Consider the following 18738-nt stretch of genomic DNA (forward strand, 5'->3'; position numbering starts at 1 on the left):
TTCCAAGCCCTGTATTGCCTTGTTGACAAGATGTACCCAAACGAATTGAAGTGAACTGAATTAAATTAATGAGCATTCGGAGCTGTTCCTCAGGGACCCGGCATTGCAAGCTCCGGTAGTTTGAAGAGACATTTCGGAATCAAAGCAACAGTGCGGAGTGCTACTTTGACCCTGAGGACCTTTCTCGTTAAAGAATCGTATGGTCCGGTATCCCAGAGTGACGCCGCAGCCGTGTCGGCGGTACATCCCACACTTAGGAGAACTCCAGGTTCACCGAGCTAATGTTCAGTTCACAATCTCTAAAGAAAAGGTAAAAAGTGGGAAAAAGAAATGAAAAATTCTAAAGTTGCCCAACACTTGTATGGAATCAGCTGGTGTTGAGGAGAACTTGCCTTTAGATGGCAAAATAACAGCCAGTAGGCGGCTGATCTTATGTCTTTTCTCTCGTGTAAAAACCATCTGCTAACAAATAAGCAAAGAGCCAATCAGGGCTGTCGACATGGTAACCGAAAAGCTTCCTGGCTTCAGATTGGGTTTGAGCTTGTAGTTCATTGCTTGCTCACTTCTGCTTTAGGTCTTATTCCCTTCGCAAAAGCTTCTGAGATTCTTTCGCCATGGAACCACCGGCGTTGAGAGAAGGCAACGGCAGCAGTGCTCTTTCTGCGAGACTGGAACAATACAGAGATAAACTCCTCGTTCTCCAGTTACTCATTTCATTCGTTGGCGTCGTCGGGAACATCATACTTGTCATATCAATCTTCTCTGCAAACCGCCTGAAGACTTTTGAGATCTTTCTACTGGGACTGGCAACCTCAAACCTGGTCGAGATTCTGGTTGTGGACGTCTACGACATCATAATCGTCCACTCGGGGTCATCGGCCCTCGTTTTGCACTTTTGCAGCACTCTTAGGTTTCTGAAATTGTCTGGGGAGACGGCGACGATGCAGTTCACGGTTCTGATCTGCGTTTTCCGCTATCAAAAGCTTCAGGATGCCCGGACTCGAGTGAAGCTGCCGGTAGCCCTGGACAGCATCGTCGTGGCCCGGACGCTCAGCGGGGCCAGTGTGCTGCTGGCCCTCATCCTTGGAATCCCCACCTACTTCATGAACCTCGACCAGAACGTGGAGAATACGACTCGCAACGAGAACTGCGCACTGGACATCTTCCAGTGTCCCAAGAGGAGCTGTCCCACGCTCCATGTCATATATAAGTCCATATTCCTCGTTCTTCTGACTCTACTGCCGTTTCTTATTGTCACGGTAACCAGCGGCCTCATTATTCGCATTTTACTAGTCCAGCAGCGGACGTCAGCGGTGCAGCCTGCGAGGCTTCCTCCACAGCAGCAGCAGATCCAAAGCCCATCGCTGTTCAGGACCTTCCACAGAAGTACGATTGCAGTCCTGGCAGCGATGGCCCTCTGTCAGGTGGCATGGGCTCTTTACCTGATGCTGCACCTGGTACTCGACCCGTACACGTTCCAGTTCTGGCCTGAGGCAGAATTCTACATCACCACTACGTACGCCACCGTCAGCCCCTATGTGTACGGTATAGGAAACAATCTTTTCTCTCTGAAATGCTGCGTCAAAGTAAACTAATCGTGTTCTGCGTTGACATGTACATTTTCACCCGTGTTCTAGCTTAGCGTATTTATGAAAAGATTTTACAAGTGTGGCAAGTTTAATTATTTCCGTAATCCTTCGTTGTATTTGCAGCTTATAAATGGCAAATTCATGAATAATTTATAAATGAAGGCATCTTTGAACCGGAGGCTCTCCGAATGGTGTGTCTCAGTAATGTTCTCCGTAATCAGTGAGGGACAATGCGAGGCTGTACGTGTAATTTTGCATTTTCGATCGCTTTCTAGTTCCCTGTAAGGTGTGCAATATTGAAATACAACTTGTTTAAACAATTTAAAAATGGAAGGTTATGGATTCATGCTGTTATGTATGAATACAAATATTTTCGCTATTTTATGATGCCATCCTTGGGCTGTTCTGCTCGAGGAAGAGCTTTGCATCAGTTTCCTTAACTAACTGTGGAAAGTTATCAAGATCTTTCATGGTTGGGTTATCCACTGAGCCACAAAAATAAGGTTTAAAACTGTGATTTAGGAGTAAATGTGAAGTTCACGAGGAAAGTTAAAGGGGATGTGGCTGCAGGGGGCTGTGCAAATTAAGAGTTTTATTAATGGGTTCCAGTTTAGGCTGGATTCTTCGGTGGGTGTGCATGAAGTCCGTTTCGTGTTTCCCAACGTTGTTAAGATTTGCCTTTTATTCACAAATTCTCTGAATTTTCCATTACCTTTGTGTAATTATCAGTTTTGTGTATTCAACATCATTTTAGTAGAGACACAATCCTTAATAAAATCACTGCCCACATAATGCAAAATAAAAATTTAAAGAATATGTCTGAAACAGGATATCACATATTCAAGCTTAAAAACAAAGTTACAGAAAAAAAATTAATTAAACCATCCAGCTCATACCCATACTTGACAATGACAATCAGCTACACTTAAGATTTAAAACATCTTATCAATATTGATCAGCTATAATGAATTCGACATTAGAAAGAAAGCAGTAATTCCATCAAAGATATTTTATAGATCATCATAGATAAGAAGCCTCAAGATATTGAAGTGCACAGAATTACAGGAGTGTTATAATGTGCATATAATAACAAAATACACAGATGGTTATTAATATATATCTTTTAGAAGTTTAATTTGCATTTTAAAGGGGTGTCTTAAAGGCTGAAAAATTGTAATAAAATGTATGCAGTTCTGTATTCACTGGAATGGAGAAGATTATTTGAGGGGTCAAATAAAGTATGTTTTCTACAGCTTTAGCTAAAATAGTTGAGAACATTGTATTTATACTGTTTCTTTGTAGAGTACATTTTGCATTTTGCCATAGCATATAATATATTCCAACCTTCCTCATATCTGAAAAGTTGTATTTCCAGTTCTTATGAGTTCCATTACGTCTCTGTTTAAACACAAGGGCAATCATCACCAAAGGCAATGTTTGTTTGCATAACAGAGCAGCATGGCTTACTGCCGTCTTGCATAGTCATATGTAATTTGTTCTGATCTATACGACATTTAAATGGAAATATTTTACATGAAGTAAGTGAGCGAAGTGCCGATGAAGGCCACTCGTCCCAGGAGAGCGTGGGACTTAAGGCAGGTTGTCCACACTAAGGGAAGCGAGAGTGATGTCACCAAAGATATTAATCCGGTTGATTTGATTCAATTCTTTTATGCGATGTTTGAACTCCAGCACTTGCGTGTTGTTGACCGCGACCTTGAACTCGTGGTAGGTGCACAGGATCTTCAGCTGAAATTAAAGCGAAAATTTGCGTTAGGAAAATAGTGTGGCACAAAATAAGTTCACCGGCTTCTCGCGTTCATGAGAACGTAAGTGCAACGCTGTTGCCGTGTTCAACCACAGTCTTTTAGAGGAATTCTTGAAACTGATCTTAAATTTTATCTGAAACAACAAGATAGACTATGAAATACATGTAACAATTTTGAATAAATGTATCCATGGTAAGTGTTTCTATTGTAAACCAGTTTGTTTGGAAATACATTCTTGCCCAGTTGTTGGTTTTATTTGTGTAAACAATTACAGGCAGTCCCCGGATTACGAACGAGTTCCGTTCCTAGTGGTTAGAGCTCCTGCCTTTGAACAGAAAAGTAGCAGGTCTGATCCCCACCTCTGGCTGTAGTACCCTTGAGCAAGGTATTTACCCTAAATTGCACCAGTAAAATAACCCAGCTGTATAAATGGGTAAATAACCATAGGTAGACTAACATTGTGAGTTGCTTTGGAGAAAATCATCAAATGAATGAATGGATGTAAGTCAAATTTGTACGTAAGTCTGAACAGTTACTGTTGGTACGGGTTGTATCTAACGTCAGGTAATCAAATGTTTGTCATAGTATATTGTGTACCTTTCTATGCATTAAAAAACATTAAAGAAACACTTCCGGATACACTAAAACATCTTTCATATAATAATAATAATAATAATAATAATAATAATAATAATAAATGTAACTATGTCCAATATTTATAATAGAGAGAAATAAATAAATAATAATAATAATAAGAAGAAGAAATGTTACTACAATATTTATAATGGAGAGAGAGGAGGAGACAGAGAATGTGTGTGTGTGTGTGTGTGTGTGTGTGTGTGTGTGTGTGTGTGTGTAGGTATAAAAAACATTAAAGCAACTTTAATGTTCACTTTTCCAATGTTTGTTAATGTTTGACTTTTTTCCGATCGCTTTATTATTTCCACTTTAGTTTCAATTGTGATCATTTCCCTTTTCTTTGATGCATCACCATCACTTGCATGACATTTACGCTTTGGTGCCATGGTTACCAGGGTAAAAACCAAAAAATTTGCCAAATGCAGTAACACACAAGTCACTGTTAACAGCAACGTGGTGCGACTGAAAGGAGTGAAGTGTTTGTTCTACCTCAGGCTCACGCATCAACGAACTGCTGTAGACATGCAATGTTTTGACTCGTCGCAAAGTAGCAACATTTGTTATTATGAATCATTGTTTGTAACTCAAATTTTTTATATAATACGCTTTACGGGGGTGGTTTGTAACTACGGGTTGTACGTAAGTCAGACGTTTGTAACCCAGCGACTGACTGTAATAAGGACCCTGATCTTCAACTAGAGTTTATCTCAATTTATTTCACCATTGCTACATTTTTTTTGGGATTCTAAAGACAATAACAAAGTGATTACGCTGAGAACTGAATACATATAATGTTTGGGTTTCAGAACACTTTACAAAGTGCTTGGATTAAAAGTGCCAGGCCCAAGCCTTATTTTAGAGTGATATTAACATTTTCACACACTGACCTCGAATGGCTGTCCTTTCATAAATGGGAACGGACTCTGCAGGTCCCGCTCCTCTTTGCCCCACTGGTTCGCCACTTTGTGGTTTCTCACGATCACCTGCCCAGCAGCCTCATTGAAGCGGGGGTTCAAGTGCAAGGCAATGTCATGTCCCCGAAGGAGGTCGACTGCAAACCTGCACAGCAACAAATATTCACACCGCTCTTGTCGGTGAAGAAATGAATAAGATGAAACGTCCGTGCGCTTTCGTGCACCCGAATGTCGAACATATTTGGAGTGCGGTATATTATTATAGGATGCGGAATGGCCTGTTTTTTTCCATCAATATTTATCAGTAAATGCCATTCGCAGAAGTTTAATTTTTAATCAGCTTAAGGTGCATATTGACGCTAAACAGACTGAATATGAGAGTAAACATTGTAAAAGTGAACTCATCGTTTCTAAATATCATGCCATCCTGAGCACAGATGCAGCCCTGCACACCTCTTCGCAATAAAGAGCATCATGTCTGGAAACTTTCACTGCTTCTTTGTTGTTTTTTATTGCTTTTTCTTTCGGAACGTGACTTTAGTTTCAGTAAATCTCGGCTCCTTTTGTTTCTCATATAGCTGAAGCCAAGCACTGAAGCCTCTGGAGGTCAGATCGCACCACTTGAGATATAGTTGTCATTACTACTTTTCAGGTTTATAGAGGAAGCAGTGATTTTCACTCAAATTTGACATACTGATGATAAACCATTTGGTTATGGTCAACAAATGAAATTTAGCTAAATGCTCCTACTTGCAACATGGAAGTCTGCTTTTGCAATATTAAAATGCAAGATTAAAAAGGCTCTTAAGTGCAAAATACACTACACTTCATGTTATGAACACATTTGAGACCATAAGTCTGTTTTTTTAACTCTTTAAATTTTTTTTACTTTTTACGTCACAATTAATGAAAGCTAATAATATGGCTGAAGCCCTTGATTATGTACAGGTTAACTAACTTCTGTCATAAACATCAGACAAAACTATAGCGAATTAAAAATCTGTCGTAATATTTATTTTCGTCAACGGCTCAGACAGTCCAGGGTCTCAGCACCCCTCCATACTGCAAACATTGGCCACGAGGCAGAGTACGACATGGAAAGAGCAGCAGTTTATTTTATTACCTTATAATAACATGAAGAAACATTAAACCTGTCTATTCTAAAATGACGGAAAATAAAAAATTATTTATCTTCACATCTCACACACACACACACGAGAGACAGTGCCATGTTCCTCCATCAGGTGACACAATGGAGTAGAGAAAGGTCAATGAGTTGCAGCGTAATGGAAAGTCATGAGGGAAGAAAGGCTTAAAAAGTGTTTCACTTTAAATTCCGACTGTGTGTCTTGGTCAGCTTCACAAAACTGCTAAGAAGAAGAGACCTGATTGTAGGGTTAGGGTATCTCTTAGTGTGTATTCACACACACACACACACACACACACACACACATTCTCTGAACCACTTGTCCAATGTGGGGTCACGGCAAGCCGGAGCCTAACCCAGCAACACAGGGCGTAAGGATGGGACACCACTTCATCACAAGGCACCCCAAGCAGGACTCGAATCCCAGACCCACCGGAGAGCAGGACCTAGTCAAACCCACTGCACCACTGCACCCCCCCCCCCATCCTTAGTATGTATTGATGCTTCTAAATACTTCTACAGGATGTATATGTCAAATTGGCATGAGTGAAACCTTTGAGTCTATAATGATGGTGAGATATGAATTCATTGTAAAAATTAAGTTGTACTGACTTGTTAGCGTTGGGTTTGACTGCTCCGTTCATGGTGATGAGCATCCTGTCATAAAACCCTCTGGGAAGGTTCATGTTGTATGGGACTGCCTACAAGAGGAAAAAAAAGGAAATATATTTAATTAAGAACCAACAGATTAATGATTTGTTGATGATGGTGAGAACTGAAAAGATTGCATCATTTCTTGAAATGGAACACCTGCCCCTTAATATTAATAATGTAAAGTTCAGTCATTCACAATTCACATTAACACCCACTGATGTCCACAAACAAACCCCAACCCCTCCCTGACTTCTTTGGTCTAGCAGTGTCCTGGTGGGGGGGGGCTTGCCAACCTCACTTGATGGCCTGTGTGAGCCCTCCAAGGTACCCTAAGCCCAAATGGAAACTCCACCAAGCATCTAATCAAATGCACCACCGGTGTAAAACCTTCAGCTCCTGAGAAGAAGGGTGGCTGGACCATGAAACCATCAGCCAGTTTAGCACAGACCTAATGTCCTCTGTCTACTGCTGGGTCTTGATGTTACACTAGTGTGTACGTATACAGCAGAAAGCATGAAGGTTCAGATGTGGAGCTCCTCACCAGAGGTCTAGTAGGTGGGCAGGGCCACAGCTGAGCTGAAGCAGAAGAGCCCTGGCCAGGCCATACCGAGGTGCCGGGGTGAATGGCCGGTCCCCCAGGCTGACCAGGCCAGACTGATTGTCCTGGGTTTAGAAGCCATCCCAGTTGCTTTAGTGGGTTCAGCTGTCTTATAGAGGGTATCTGTCCAGCTTGGCCAGCAGCTTGTCCTGAGAAACACTGCTGGTCTGGTTGTCCAGGTTGTTGCCCACAGCTGGAGGGTGGGATAATCTGCTGGCCAGGAAAAAATGGTTGACCAGGCTCCTCGGGCCACGATGGTCCCCCAGACTGCGGGCTGCCCTGCCACATCCCAGAAATGTTCGCTGGCGGACTGTTGCTCGAAGCTTCGCAGACGGGAGATGGAGAAAGCGAAGCATCGGTCTCAAATACACAGAGAGCGATTCACAGAACAAACACGCACACACAGCTCCGCGCACAAATATTATGTTTACTCACTCACACGGACATTCAGAGAAAAACCCACAAAGAGATAAATGCAAAGTCGTACTGTGACACACTTTTCAATAACAGTCCTCATTTCAAGCACCTTTGTAAAAACACCGAGTGACTCACACAGACACAACAACCCCTACAATCACAGATAAAAACGGATTAATACAATCTGACAGTAACAGCCGTCATTTCCAATATCTCTACATAACGCAGGGATTTTACAAAATTAAGGCAACTCACAAAAAATATTGAACTTTTAATGCTTACTTATCTGTGCTTGTATACACATTTATGCTCTATGTGTGTATGGTGTACACTGAATTTCCTTCTGGGATCAATCAATCAATAAAACTTTGAATTAAGTAAACTCTTAATGCTTACTACAAAAGATCTGCCGATTTTAGCCCTTTATTAATAATCAGAACTCATTAGCATTTATAAAACCAGTCACAGGATACAAACTTACCGTACTTGTAATTTGTACGATAAATAACTGTACAGTCAACGATTCAGTTTTACCGCCTCTAAACTGTGTTATAGTCCACCAGACAAAGTGAAGTACGCTTCTTCAATGCATGCGGGACTACAGGTGAGGCTTACCGCTTTTTTTTTACTCAGCATACTCAGGTTGTGTGGTAACTGTGTGCATTTGTGCTGTTCCTCTCACTGAGCACAAGTACACATGAGCACATCAAGTTCACATGGAGGAATTTTACGAGGTTTACATTTGCAGGTCCTAAGTTCCTGCACTACCTGGAGCTGCAGGCTCATACTTCGCCATCAGTCTCATATCCCTAACCCTAACCCTAACCCTAACTCTAACTGTAACCCTACCCTAACCCTGGAGCTGTAGACTCATACTTCACCTTCAGCCTCATAACTGACCTTCAAGGTTTTTTCTCCTTTCTCACTTGCAGCAAATTTTTCTTCTCAACTACTGCCTTTTGCATTACCTTCTATTTTGTGCTGTGATGCAACATGCTAGGAAAAGTTTCATACAGAAAGAAATGAATTAATTTGATAGTACACTCACATTTATTCATTTAACAGGCACTTTTCTCCATGCAACTCCATGCAAATTACATACAACTCGTAGTGAAACCTTGCTGATTAAAGCATTTCTCGCTAAAGCCTTTACTAGAATGTAACGCTAATCTGGTCAATACATTAATATAGCATGTAACACAAAAATTAATTGAAATCATTAATTTTTTATTTAATTAAAAAATAATACTGATAATTTACCCACTTGTCAAAGCTGATGTCTTCAGTTAAGATGAAACTGTAAATGAATCCAAGTGCGGAGTCTTATGTACTGTCCTCACATTCGGTCACGCCTTTTTTTTTTTTTGCAGTGATACTTTGTGTGGAAACACACCCACTGGCAAAAAAATGGAGTAATTATAAATGAGCAAATGTGGTAAAACACAGTCTCACTTGTACAAGGTCATATGTTTTGGAGTACAATGTCCTATCTGTACAGCAAACAGTGTAGAGCTCCCAGCACCGTGAACCGGCTTCTGACCTTCTCCATGAACGCACGCAATTTAATTTATTAATCTAATGAAGAATGATAACCAGTAGCACCATCGCTCTGAGAAATGAGTAGGTAATTCCTGGGTATGCAAACTGAAAACAAGAAGGAACAAAGACAAATGTGGAATAAAGTGGCCATATGGAAGCATCTTCTAGAACAAATGTCAAATAACATTCTCTTTTTATTATAGTTCATGCTTGTTTGACTGACAATGTGGTAAAATCCCCAGGAATATTACAAATGTGTTGCCCGTTGTGGCATTGTGCAGTCAAATCAGAAAAAAAGCAAAATGTAAAGAAACATATTTACATTTATTTACTTATCTGATGCTTTTCTCCAAAGCTGCTTACAGTTAAGCTTCTTGCAAGGATTTATCCTTTTTCACAGCAGGGTAATTTTTACTTGAACAATTCAGGGTACCTTAATCAAGGATACTACAGCAGGAGCTGGGGTTCAAACCTGGGTGCTACGAGTGGAAGGCAGCAGATCTAACCAGTAAACCACCTGCTTCCCTTCATGTAAACTGTATATGCACTATGCTGTATGCTCCATGTACGTACATCATTTTTACAGTGTATGGATCGATATTTCAGATACATCCTTTCCCTTCGAACCGTGTCCCAGAGCTCCAGTATATTCGTTCTCAGCTTAAGGGAAGTAATGCAATTTGGCTTAATTCCGTCATGAGACTCTGACTCATGGCTAAAAACATCGCTGTGATCGTAACTATTGCCCTTGTATCATCACCATAGTTACCTGTAGTGTTTGCGGTCGGTTTGTTGGTTCTGAATAAGTGACCCTTTTCTCTGCTGACTCAGAACTAATGCACACAGAGGTGTCCTCTACTAAATAATAGTTCCCATGCTGTTATTTATTTTCCATTTCTTTTAAGGTGGGTTACCATATAACGACTAGCATGGGACTGCATTAAGTCTGGTTTTAAAAAATATGCACTCTTTTTAAAAGGAAAACACGACGACTGCATAAAACAATGTTTAAAGATTTTCGATGGGAGTGGGGCACAACGAGCCTCCGCTGCCCGCCGCACACACACTTTACTGCAAGTGGACCCTTTGGTTCTTGACTACTTAATGAGTGGAATCCGCACACCTGCAGGAAACTGTTCACAGATACACTGATTTTAGGGTCACAGCTGTGTCGCCGCCCACCTCACTGGTGTTTCAGTCCCATTGCAATTTGATGGCCGGTACGTATGTAGATCTCGGGTGTTTCTTGGTGACAAACGTTGGCGACGGCGAAACGTTTTCATCGCTCATAATATTATTAATCATCTTTGTAGTTTTCTTTGAGCTCTGTAATAAATTTGTCCTGCCCAGATTCATGCAGCGCACCGATTGTGAGGTGGCAGTCGGTCCTTTAATACTCGGTGGAGAGTTGGGTACCTGGACGAGATGCTCCCACCTTCTTGACATGAAGCTCAATTTGACTGGCAGGAATGTTAAGAAACATGAGCTCCAGGAGCAACCGGAGGTCATTTGTACCAGGAGCCGCGAGGCTCTAAGGTTCGGGGTGAATGGGTGAATAACCTCTAATGACCGAGTGGCACTGAGCTGCTTTTCCCCCCAACCCCCCCCAGCACCACCTCGACTTCACTCCTCCCATCATGCATTCAAACATGTTTGCCCGTTTATTCACTCGCTAACATTGATTTTTCTTCATTTATGTCCGTTCCGTGACTTCGCGGACCGCACTTGGGTGCAAATGGGTGGGCGTCGGACCGGTGGACTGTAAGGTGGCGGAAGGGTGTTACCTGCGAAAGAAAGAGCAAAACACACAAACAACGCACATCACGAAGGGACCTCTACAAGTTTTATTGTCACATATAAATGTCCCTGCAGCAATTTGTAAAACAAATACATACACACAGAAACTGCTTGTCCCCAGCAGGGTCACAGCAAGTTGAAGCCTAACCCAGCAATACAGGGTGCAAGGTTGGAGCGGTGGGGACACGCCCAGGACAGGACGCCAGTCCATCACAAGGCACCTCAAGCGGGATTTGAACCCCAGACCTCCTGGAGACCAGGACCCCATCAAACCAGCTGTGTCACCACACCCCCCAAAACAGATCCGAATGAAAATGTATTGCTCTGGGATATCTATAGTATGAGACAAATTTGACTCAGCTCACACCCTTCTTCTACCAGCTGATGATGATGTGGGCGAAAATCATGGCCCATGGGCCCTTTTACATCTGTAGTGTTATGCAGCTTCGGAGAACGCAACTTTTTTTTAAAATGGAAAAAAAATAAACAATGTAAAAACAGCACACGTAGAAGGTATCAAATGACAGGGAACACAAGCTCAGATTACTGTACGCAAATTAAAATACGTACATACCTCAGCGCAGCGACCGCCTACTCTTCCTCGCTCCGCGTCACGTGCCACCAACTAACGGTCTTTTTCCGACTCCCAGCACGAACTTTTATTTTGAAATGTTTCCGCCGGAAGTTGTTTTGAAAGGCAGAAGCACGAAAGGCTTTTCCCTCAGGCACATCGCGGACAGTAGGGGGGCATTTATTTTGAAATATTCCCACCCCTCGGTAGTGGAAATGAGAGGGAAACGGGTTTTTTCCGCCGCCTTCGCCGAAAGACCAGCTGTTAACTGAGGCCCGATGGATGCGAGGAGGAACAGAGGGCCGGCGCGCGCCTACGGCAGAGGCGACGCGCGGACAGGCGCCGAGCGCAGGGGTAGAGGAGGAGCGCGCGGCGGGCGCCACCACCGCGGGAGGTTCGCGAGGGAGTTCGAGCGCGGCAGAGGGCGGCGCGGGCCGCACGCGGAAGCACCGCCGGTGAGAGCGGCGCGAGCGCGCACGGATTTCGGTGTAACCACATAAGTCGGATGGAAGTGCAGCCGCCTGTGTGTTTGGAAACGGTGAAAGTAGCACTAAGTGTCCCAAATGTCACTTTACGTAGCGCGGACAGCTACACTTGGACAGTCTTTTTCATGATATATGCACCGGCATTTATGGCATGGCATGACTTGGCCAGTGAGGTGACGCTGTTGTATTTGGTTTATCATATGGACACGTCATGAGTCATGTCTTTATTTTTGACGCACGTCACACCGTACATCTTAAGGCTCTTTCCTTACGGACGTCTGTGGTCGTTTTATCTACTACTAGCCTAGGCTTTCCTTCGCTTTTTTACTCTCATTACTGTTCTTATGCTTAGAATTGGAAGGAAGCGTCGAGAGCCGTAGAGCAACGACTTTTTTTGTGACGTGCTTGTTTTGTGTCCAAAACGGTAGCAGCGGTAACGGGTAAGCAGTTAGGTACCGACTGTCCCCCCCTCAACGCACACACAAGCACACGGCCTGTGCCCACAGAAACATGTACTAATGCAAAATAATAAATGAGGAAACACACCAGCAGAATATGAGAATGCTCAGTGCAATTGGGTATAGTAGTGTCACTGTGTGTGAGAAAGAGAGAGAGAGCAGTGTGGCACAGTGAAGAAGAATGGTAAAGAAACACGAATGACATCATGTATAAAGTATTACATGATTAAACATTAAGAGTTGGTCCATTTCCATGGGTAACGGAATGAAGGTAGAGTTCTGGGGTCTTCTGGAATAGCATGAACAGTGTTGCTGCCACCTATTTTATTATTCATTTGTTATTAGTGCCACGTCACGATCCCTCCAAACCTCCTCCTGACAGGTTCTCCATAACCTCAAAACCTCCTGTTAGCTTTGTACCAGGACGCAGTTTGTACGAATAATATTTGTGCTGGAATATTTCACAAGTCCTGCTTTGAGAGAATACTAATAATAAACACAAATTTATTTACGCGGTTTAAGTGCCCTGAGTGGGAATAAGAGGCTTCGGCGTCTCAATCTGAGCGAACGAGGCCTCGAATAAGAAGCAAACTTGAGCGTCGCCTGCAAAACTAACAGGGTTCGTGTGGAAAGAAGGTCTAAATTCATTATCCAGCGAAGACTGAGTGAGCGAAAGGCAATGAGATACAATTTTACACCTAATACACATTATACAGGCAGTCCACGGATTACGAACGAGTTCCGTTCCTCGGTCTGTCTTTAAGTCGGATTTGTATGTAAGTCGGAACAGTTACTGTAGTTACGGCTCGTGTCTAACGTCAGTTAGTCAAATGTTTGTCTCAGTATAGTATTTAGTGTACCCATCTATGCATTAAAAACATTTGATACACTGAAACGTCTTTAATATAACAAAGTGATGATGATAAATGTGACTACAGTATTTATAAGAGTGAGAGAGAGAATGTGTATGTGTAGGTATAAAAAAGAAAGAAACTAATGTTCGCTTTTCCAGTGTTCGTTGGCGTTTCACCTTTTTCCGATCGCTTTATTATTTCCACTTTAGTTTCGTGATCGTTTTGCTTTTCTTTGATGCATCACTTGCATCACGTTTATGCTTTGGTGCATAGGAGGGTAAAAACAAAAAAAAATTAAAGGCAAATACAGTAACGCACACGGAAATGTCAACAACAACGTGGTCTGATTGAAAAGAAGGAAGTCTGTCCTCCTTCAGGCTCACGAGCCAACGAACCGATGTAGGCGCTCAATGTTTTGATGCGCGTCGCAAAGTTGTGCCATTTGTTATTGCAAACCATTGTATGTCACTCTAATTTTTTAATATAGTACGCTTTATGGGGGTGTGGTTTGTAACTATGGGTTGTACATAAGTCAGATGTTCGTAACCCGGGGATTGCCTATACTTTGAAATTGTACATATGTTGCCAACTTGGGTCTAAAATGACAGAAAGCCAGTTGATCCAAGTCCTCTGAAGGAAATATTCAGAGAGTGTGTGTGTGTGTGTGTTTGTTTGATGGCTCAGAGCCAACAGTGTGAAGAAAACCTCCACGAAGACCTTGAGGATGAGGTGCCGGACGTGTTCTCGAGGAGGAAGGTGGAGTCCAACTGGAGCCGCTACGAGGCAGCCGAGCAGGAGGAGCGCAGCGAAGAGCAGCCCACGCGGAGAGGAACGGACTACCACGCTCTGCTCGGCTCCGCAGGTCCGAACGCCTTCCTCCACTTACTTAACTCCTCTTTTCAGGCTCTGGTCCTCAAGGATTTGGGAAGTTTCGCCCGGTTTGTCGCGTTACACAGAGCTCCTGAACAAAATGTTGGTTTTGTGGCGCTATGACTCGCTCGTCCTTCCTCCAGTTTTCGGTAAAAAATAACTTTGAGCAAGTTAACACATTCAGATAGTTTCAGAAATCTGAATTTCGAGTTGTTTCCCCCTCGATCCAAACAGGAATTTATTTTGGGAAGAGGCAGTGTTATTAAATATTTGACTGAAATTACAGTCAGCAAGTTAATACACCGATGAGCCACACCATTAAAACCACCTGCCTATATCGTGTAGGTCCCCCTCGTGCAGCCAAAACAGCTCTGACCCATCGAGGTGTGGACTCCCCAAGACCTCTGAAGGCGTCCTGTGGTATTTGGCAACAAGATGTTAGCAGCAGATCCTTTAAGTCCTTAAGTTGCGAGGTGGGGCCTCCATGGATCGGACTTGTTTTTCCAGCACGTCGTACAGGTGCTCAATCAGATTGAGATCTGGGGAATTTGGAGGCCAAGTCAACACCTTGAACTCTTTGTCATGTTCCTCAAACCATTCCTGAACAATTTTTGCAGTGTGGCAGGGCCACAGCCATCATGGAATAGCATTGCCGTGAAGGGGTGTATGTGATCTTCAGCGTAGGTGGTACGTGTCAAAGTAACGTCCACATGAATGCCAGGACCCAAGGTTTCCCGGAAAAATGTGGACCAGAGCCTTTACCTGTCAGTGGTTTTAATGTTTCCGCTGATCAGTGTATGAAATCGTGTCAAATTTTTCCTTTCAAACTGAGAACAGCAGAACAAATAAATATGAGTGGAAAAATAAAATGATTCTAGAAGTGGTAATTATCGTTGAGTGAAAATGGTTGAAAACGCTAAATATGTTTACGTGTTTTCCATCTACCTTCTACGTTGGAGTATGAGCAAAAATCGCAAATACGAATGTGGAAAGGAGACATAAGCATGAAAGCTTATAGTTGTCCCTGATTGCTTAAAAAGTGAGAAAAACGACAATACATTTTGTCTTTGAATATTATTCAGCATCAGAGATAAATGTTACCTTATTGACCTTACCTTATTTACCTTATTTACAGACATAACACTACATAGAGTTCATTGGAAGTCGCTTTGGAGAAAAGCATCTGCTGAATAAGTAAATGTAAATTGTTTTGTTTTTAATGTAAATAAATGAGTGCCATTACTGCGTACGCCACGTAACCAAAATGTGTAAAGTTTGTAACCATACTGCATATGGTTGTTATTGCCTTCTGCAGTTTGAGTTAAACACAGATGCATATTTAGCATCTGTGTCTTGTAATTTGTAATCAACACTATTTAAATAGTGCTACTTTTAAGTTCATAATGTCATTGTGATTTTTTTTTTTTTTAATATTGCCAGGCACTAGTTTTTTTTGTAATTCAAGTTTCATAAGTGTTGATATGGTTTTTTAATGAAAACCACATAAAAAAATACTTTTATTTTAGTTTTTAATTGTAACTTTTTTTTTTCTCCTGTCAGGCAGTTCCTTTACTCAGTTCCGTTTAGCTGAAGAGAAGGACTGGCTTACGGAGTCATTTGCCACCTGTCAGGTAAGAGTTTTGGGAGAAGTCTAGGAAATACTCTTAAATATATTTGTTTGCTGTAGTGGATAGACATGAATTGTTGGGTATCAAGGGGAGTTGATGTGAGGCTTGAACCTGCAGCCGGTGCCTTTCTGCTGTCAGTTGTTATCACTTCCTCATGCTTTGATGGTTCATGTTTTGGCAGATGTCCGTTGTGTCTGTGGACCTTCAGGAACTGGCGCAGTCTCTCCAGCACCTTCCGCTGGCCCTCAAGCTGAACTTTGAACAGGAGCAGCTACAGGTACTAATGCAGAAACCTGTTTTTTTTTGGGCTTTTGTTTCTGGGGACAGCTGGTGGTGTAGTGGTTAAAGCTACTGCCTTTGGACCCAAAGGTTGTAGGTTCAATTCCCACCTCTGAGTTACTCTAGTAAAAAAAAAAAAAAAAACTTACCCAACTGTATAAATGGGTAAACAGTTGTAAATACTGTAAACACTGTAAGTTGCTTTGGAGGGAAGCGTCAGCTAAATGAATAAATGTAAATGTATTAAATTTTCAGGGGGCGCGGTGGCGCAGTGGGTTGGACCGGGTCCTGCTCTCTGGTGGGTCTGGGGTTCGAGTCCCGCTTGGGGTGCCTGGCGTCCCGTCCTGGGTGTGTCCCCTCCCCCTCCGGCCTTACGCCCTGTGTTGCCGGATAGGCTCCGGTTCCCCGTGACCCCGTCTGGGACAAACGGTTCAGAAAATGTGTGTGTGTGTGTGTGTGTGTATGTATTAAATTTTCAAAAGAACTTAATTGTTAAATTGATAGGCAATGAATTATCATTGTCAATCAATCAATTTGTGTTTGATTTGCCAAAGCGTTCCCACATTTCTCCCCTACTCATTTCTCTACACTGGCTTCCTATATCCGCCCGAATCAAATTCAAGACCCTGATTATTGTCTACAAATAGAACTGCTCCCAGCTATTTACAGGACTTGATCAACCGCTACACCCCAACCAGACCCCTTTGCTCGTCTGCTTCTGCTCACTTGGTGGTCTCGCTCACAAAAGGTAACGCAAGGAGATTCTTGGTTCTGGCTCCTTTGTGGTAGAATGACCTTCCCCTCTCACTTAGAACTTTGGAAACTGTCTACATTCAAGAAGGGTCTGAAAACTCAGCTTTTCCGGACCCATTTCGCCCAGGATCTCTCCAGCTCATGTATGGTGTAAATGTTCATGTACCGTAACTTCATGAGCATCCCCAGATAAGCCTTTATTCAGCCACCACTCCGGCATTGTATGAGATTGTTTGTGTATCTTTAAAAAAAAAAAAAAAATCAGTAGGAGGTTGTGAGGATTCATCTATCCTGTGTTTTATGCACCTACTTGACCGATGAACATCGGTGCATCAAGTGGAAGGCAACAAACTAGGTTTATTTGAGTCACATGTCTGCAGCCATCTCTCTTTCTCTTAATGTAATGCATAAATTGTACTTTTGCTGAGATTTACGTCACTTTGGACTAAAGCGTCTGCTAAATGAATAAATGTAAATGTAATTAGCACTAAGCCTTCACTTGCTCTAATCTCGCTCTTTTTACTGGAAATTTTGTCCAAATAGTTGAAACTTGTTTGGGTAAGTATTGAACTGAAGATGTTTTTCTGCTCCTTTCAGGATACATAGTAATGATGTATGTGATCATGAGGTTGTTGTAATGTTTTCTCAGCCTAATGATTCTTTTAATGTTATATAACACTCTATTATCAAAAACACAGATGTATTAAGTACAGCTGTTCACACTCTTGGGGCCTTAGGTTTCTTTCCCAGTGGCGCTTCCTACTACATCAAGAAAGATGAACCCAGAAGGTGCTGTAATCGGTCAGGTCAAACCCAGCGAGAAGGTGCAGATGGAAAGCCCTGGATACCAGCTGACTGCCCCAGCTTCACACGACATCTCGCACTCAGGGGAAAATGTTCCTCTGCAAATCTCCACCAAGTCCACGTCTCTGGCAGAGGATTTAAATGAGGAGCTGGATTTTCTCCTCACTTCGAACACTCCTATGAAAAATATGAATGAGTCCCCAGCCACTGACTTTAGTAAAGGAAAGATGTGTGTCCCAGGTACGTGTTCGTCGTGTGAAATATTTACACACTCCCACACAGACCAGAATAAAGTGTTTATGCACAATTCTGGCCATAAATGTAGTGTATCTGCTTATAGTTCAGATAATCAAGTTTACAAATGTGGTGGTGTTAACATGCCGAAGTGAGAACTACTCGTAATATATCATATATGTGGCAATAAGCTAAATCTCCAGTAGCTGATTCAGGTTTTCATTAGAATGAATTTCCAAGGCAATAAAATGTACTCAACAAGAGCAGTCAGCATCTTCATTTTAGAGCCAATGACAATGTATAGAGAGGTGTGGGTCACTGCTCATAGCTAATAGTCTAATGATGCCCTTGCACGTGTTTTTACGGCACTAGATCCGGTGGGGGACTCGAAACTGCAGCCCTTCGCGGATGACCAATTCAAGTCAGATCCGGGGACAAGAACGGAGGCAGCAGAAGAGGACTTAGAAGACTGGCTGGACTCTATGATCTCTTGAAGGCCTGAACTGCGTTTACTTTGCTTGACTCAACTGTACGACCTCTTCAGTCTGTTATGCCAACATGGACTACCAAGCAGATGTTGCGTTCATCCTCTTATAACCAGTGGAATGATTGTTGGCAAAGACCGTAAAGGATGCTTTATGCAGAATTAAACTAAAGGCTTATGCTGAAAACATGAGTTTCTGAGAGCACTTGCTTGAATCTGGTCTCAGAATGGGCCAGAAGGTTGTCTTTCAGTTAA

General features: G+C 42.5%; 3 protein-coding genes across 5 annotated transcripts; 2 read left to right on the forward strand and 1 right to left on the reverse strand.

Annotated features, from left to right (window-relative positions):
• The first annotated feature begins 614 nt into the window (after positions 1-614).
• On the forward strand, positions 615-1595 carry ora6 (olfactory receptor class A related 6). The gene has a single exon (XM_018729880.1). The coding sequence runs from the start codon at positions 615-617 to the stop codon at positions 1593-1595; it is 981 nt and encodes a 326-aa protein (XP_018585396.1).
• Positions 1596-2732: 1137 nt separating this feature from the next.
• On the reverse strand, positions 2733-9067 carry LOC108920878 (galectin-5-like). Of its 3 annotated transcripts, XM_018729940.2 has the most exons (6): positions 8992-9002; positions 8628-8723; positions 7254-7633; positions 6671-6759; positions 4885-5056; positions 2733-3338 (listed from the first exon to the last, which is right to left on the reverse strand). In XM_018729940.2, the coding sequence occupies exons 3-6, from the start codon at positions 7596-7598 to the stop codon at positions 3180-3182; spliced, it is 765 nt and encodes a 254-aa protein (XP_018585456.1). In that variant the 5' UTR covers positions 7599-7633; positions 8628-8723; positions 8992-9002; the 3' UTR covers positions 2733-3179. The 3 variants fall into 3 exon arrangements, with proteins under 3 accessions (XP_018585456.1, XP_018585455.1, XP_018585457.1); XM_018729939.2 differs by lacking the exon at positions 8628-8723 and having other exon boundaries at positions 8992-9067; XM_018729941.1 differs by lacking the exon at positions 8628-8723 and having other exon boundaries at positions 8988-9010.
• Positions 9068-11748: 2681 nt separating this feature from the next.
• Positions 11749-18670, forward strand: aven (apoptosis, caspase activation inhibitor). Its single transcript, XM_018729925.2, has 6 exons — positions 11749-12089; positions 14116-14293; positions 15862-15932; positions 16111-16206; positions 17699-18005; positions 18372-18670. Exons 1-6 carry the CDS (start codon positions 11913-11915, stop codon positions 18491-18493), a joined length of 951 nt encoding a protein of 316 aa, XP_018585441.2. The 5' UTR covers positions 11749-11912; the 3' UTR covers positions 18494-18670.
• The last annotated feature ends 68 nt before the right edge of the window (positions 18671-18738 follow it).

Source organism: Scleropages formosus, chromosome 21 (assembly GCF_900964775.1).
Source record: "Scleropages formosus chromosome 21, fSclFor1.1, whole genome shotgun sequence".
In the NCBI taxonomy this organism is placed as follows: Eukaryota; Metazoa; Chordata; class Actinopteri; order Osteoglossiformes; family Osteoglossidae; genus Scleropages; species Scleropages formosus.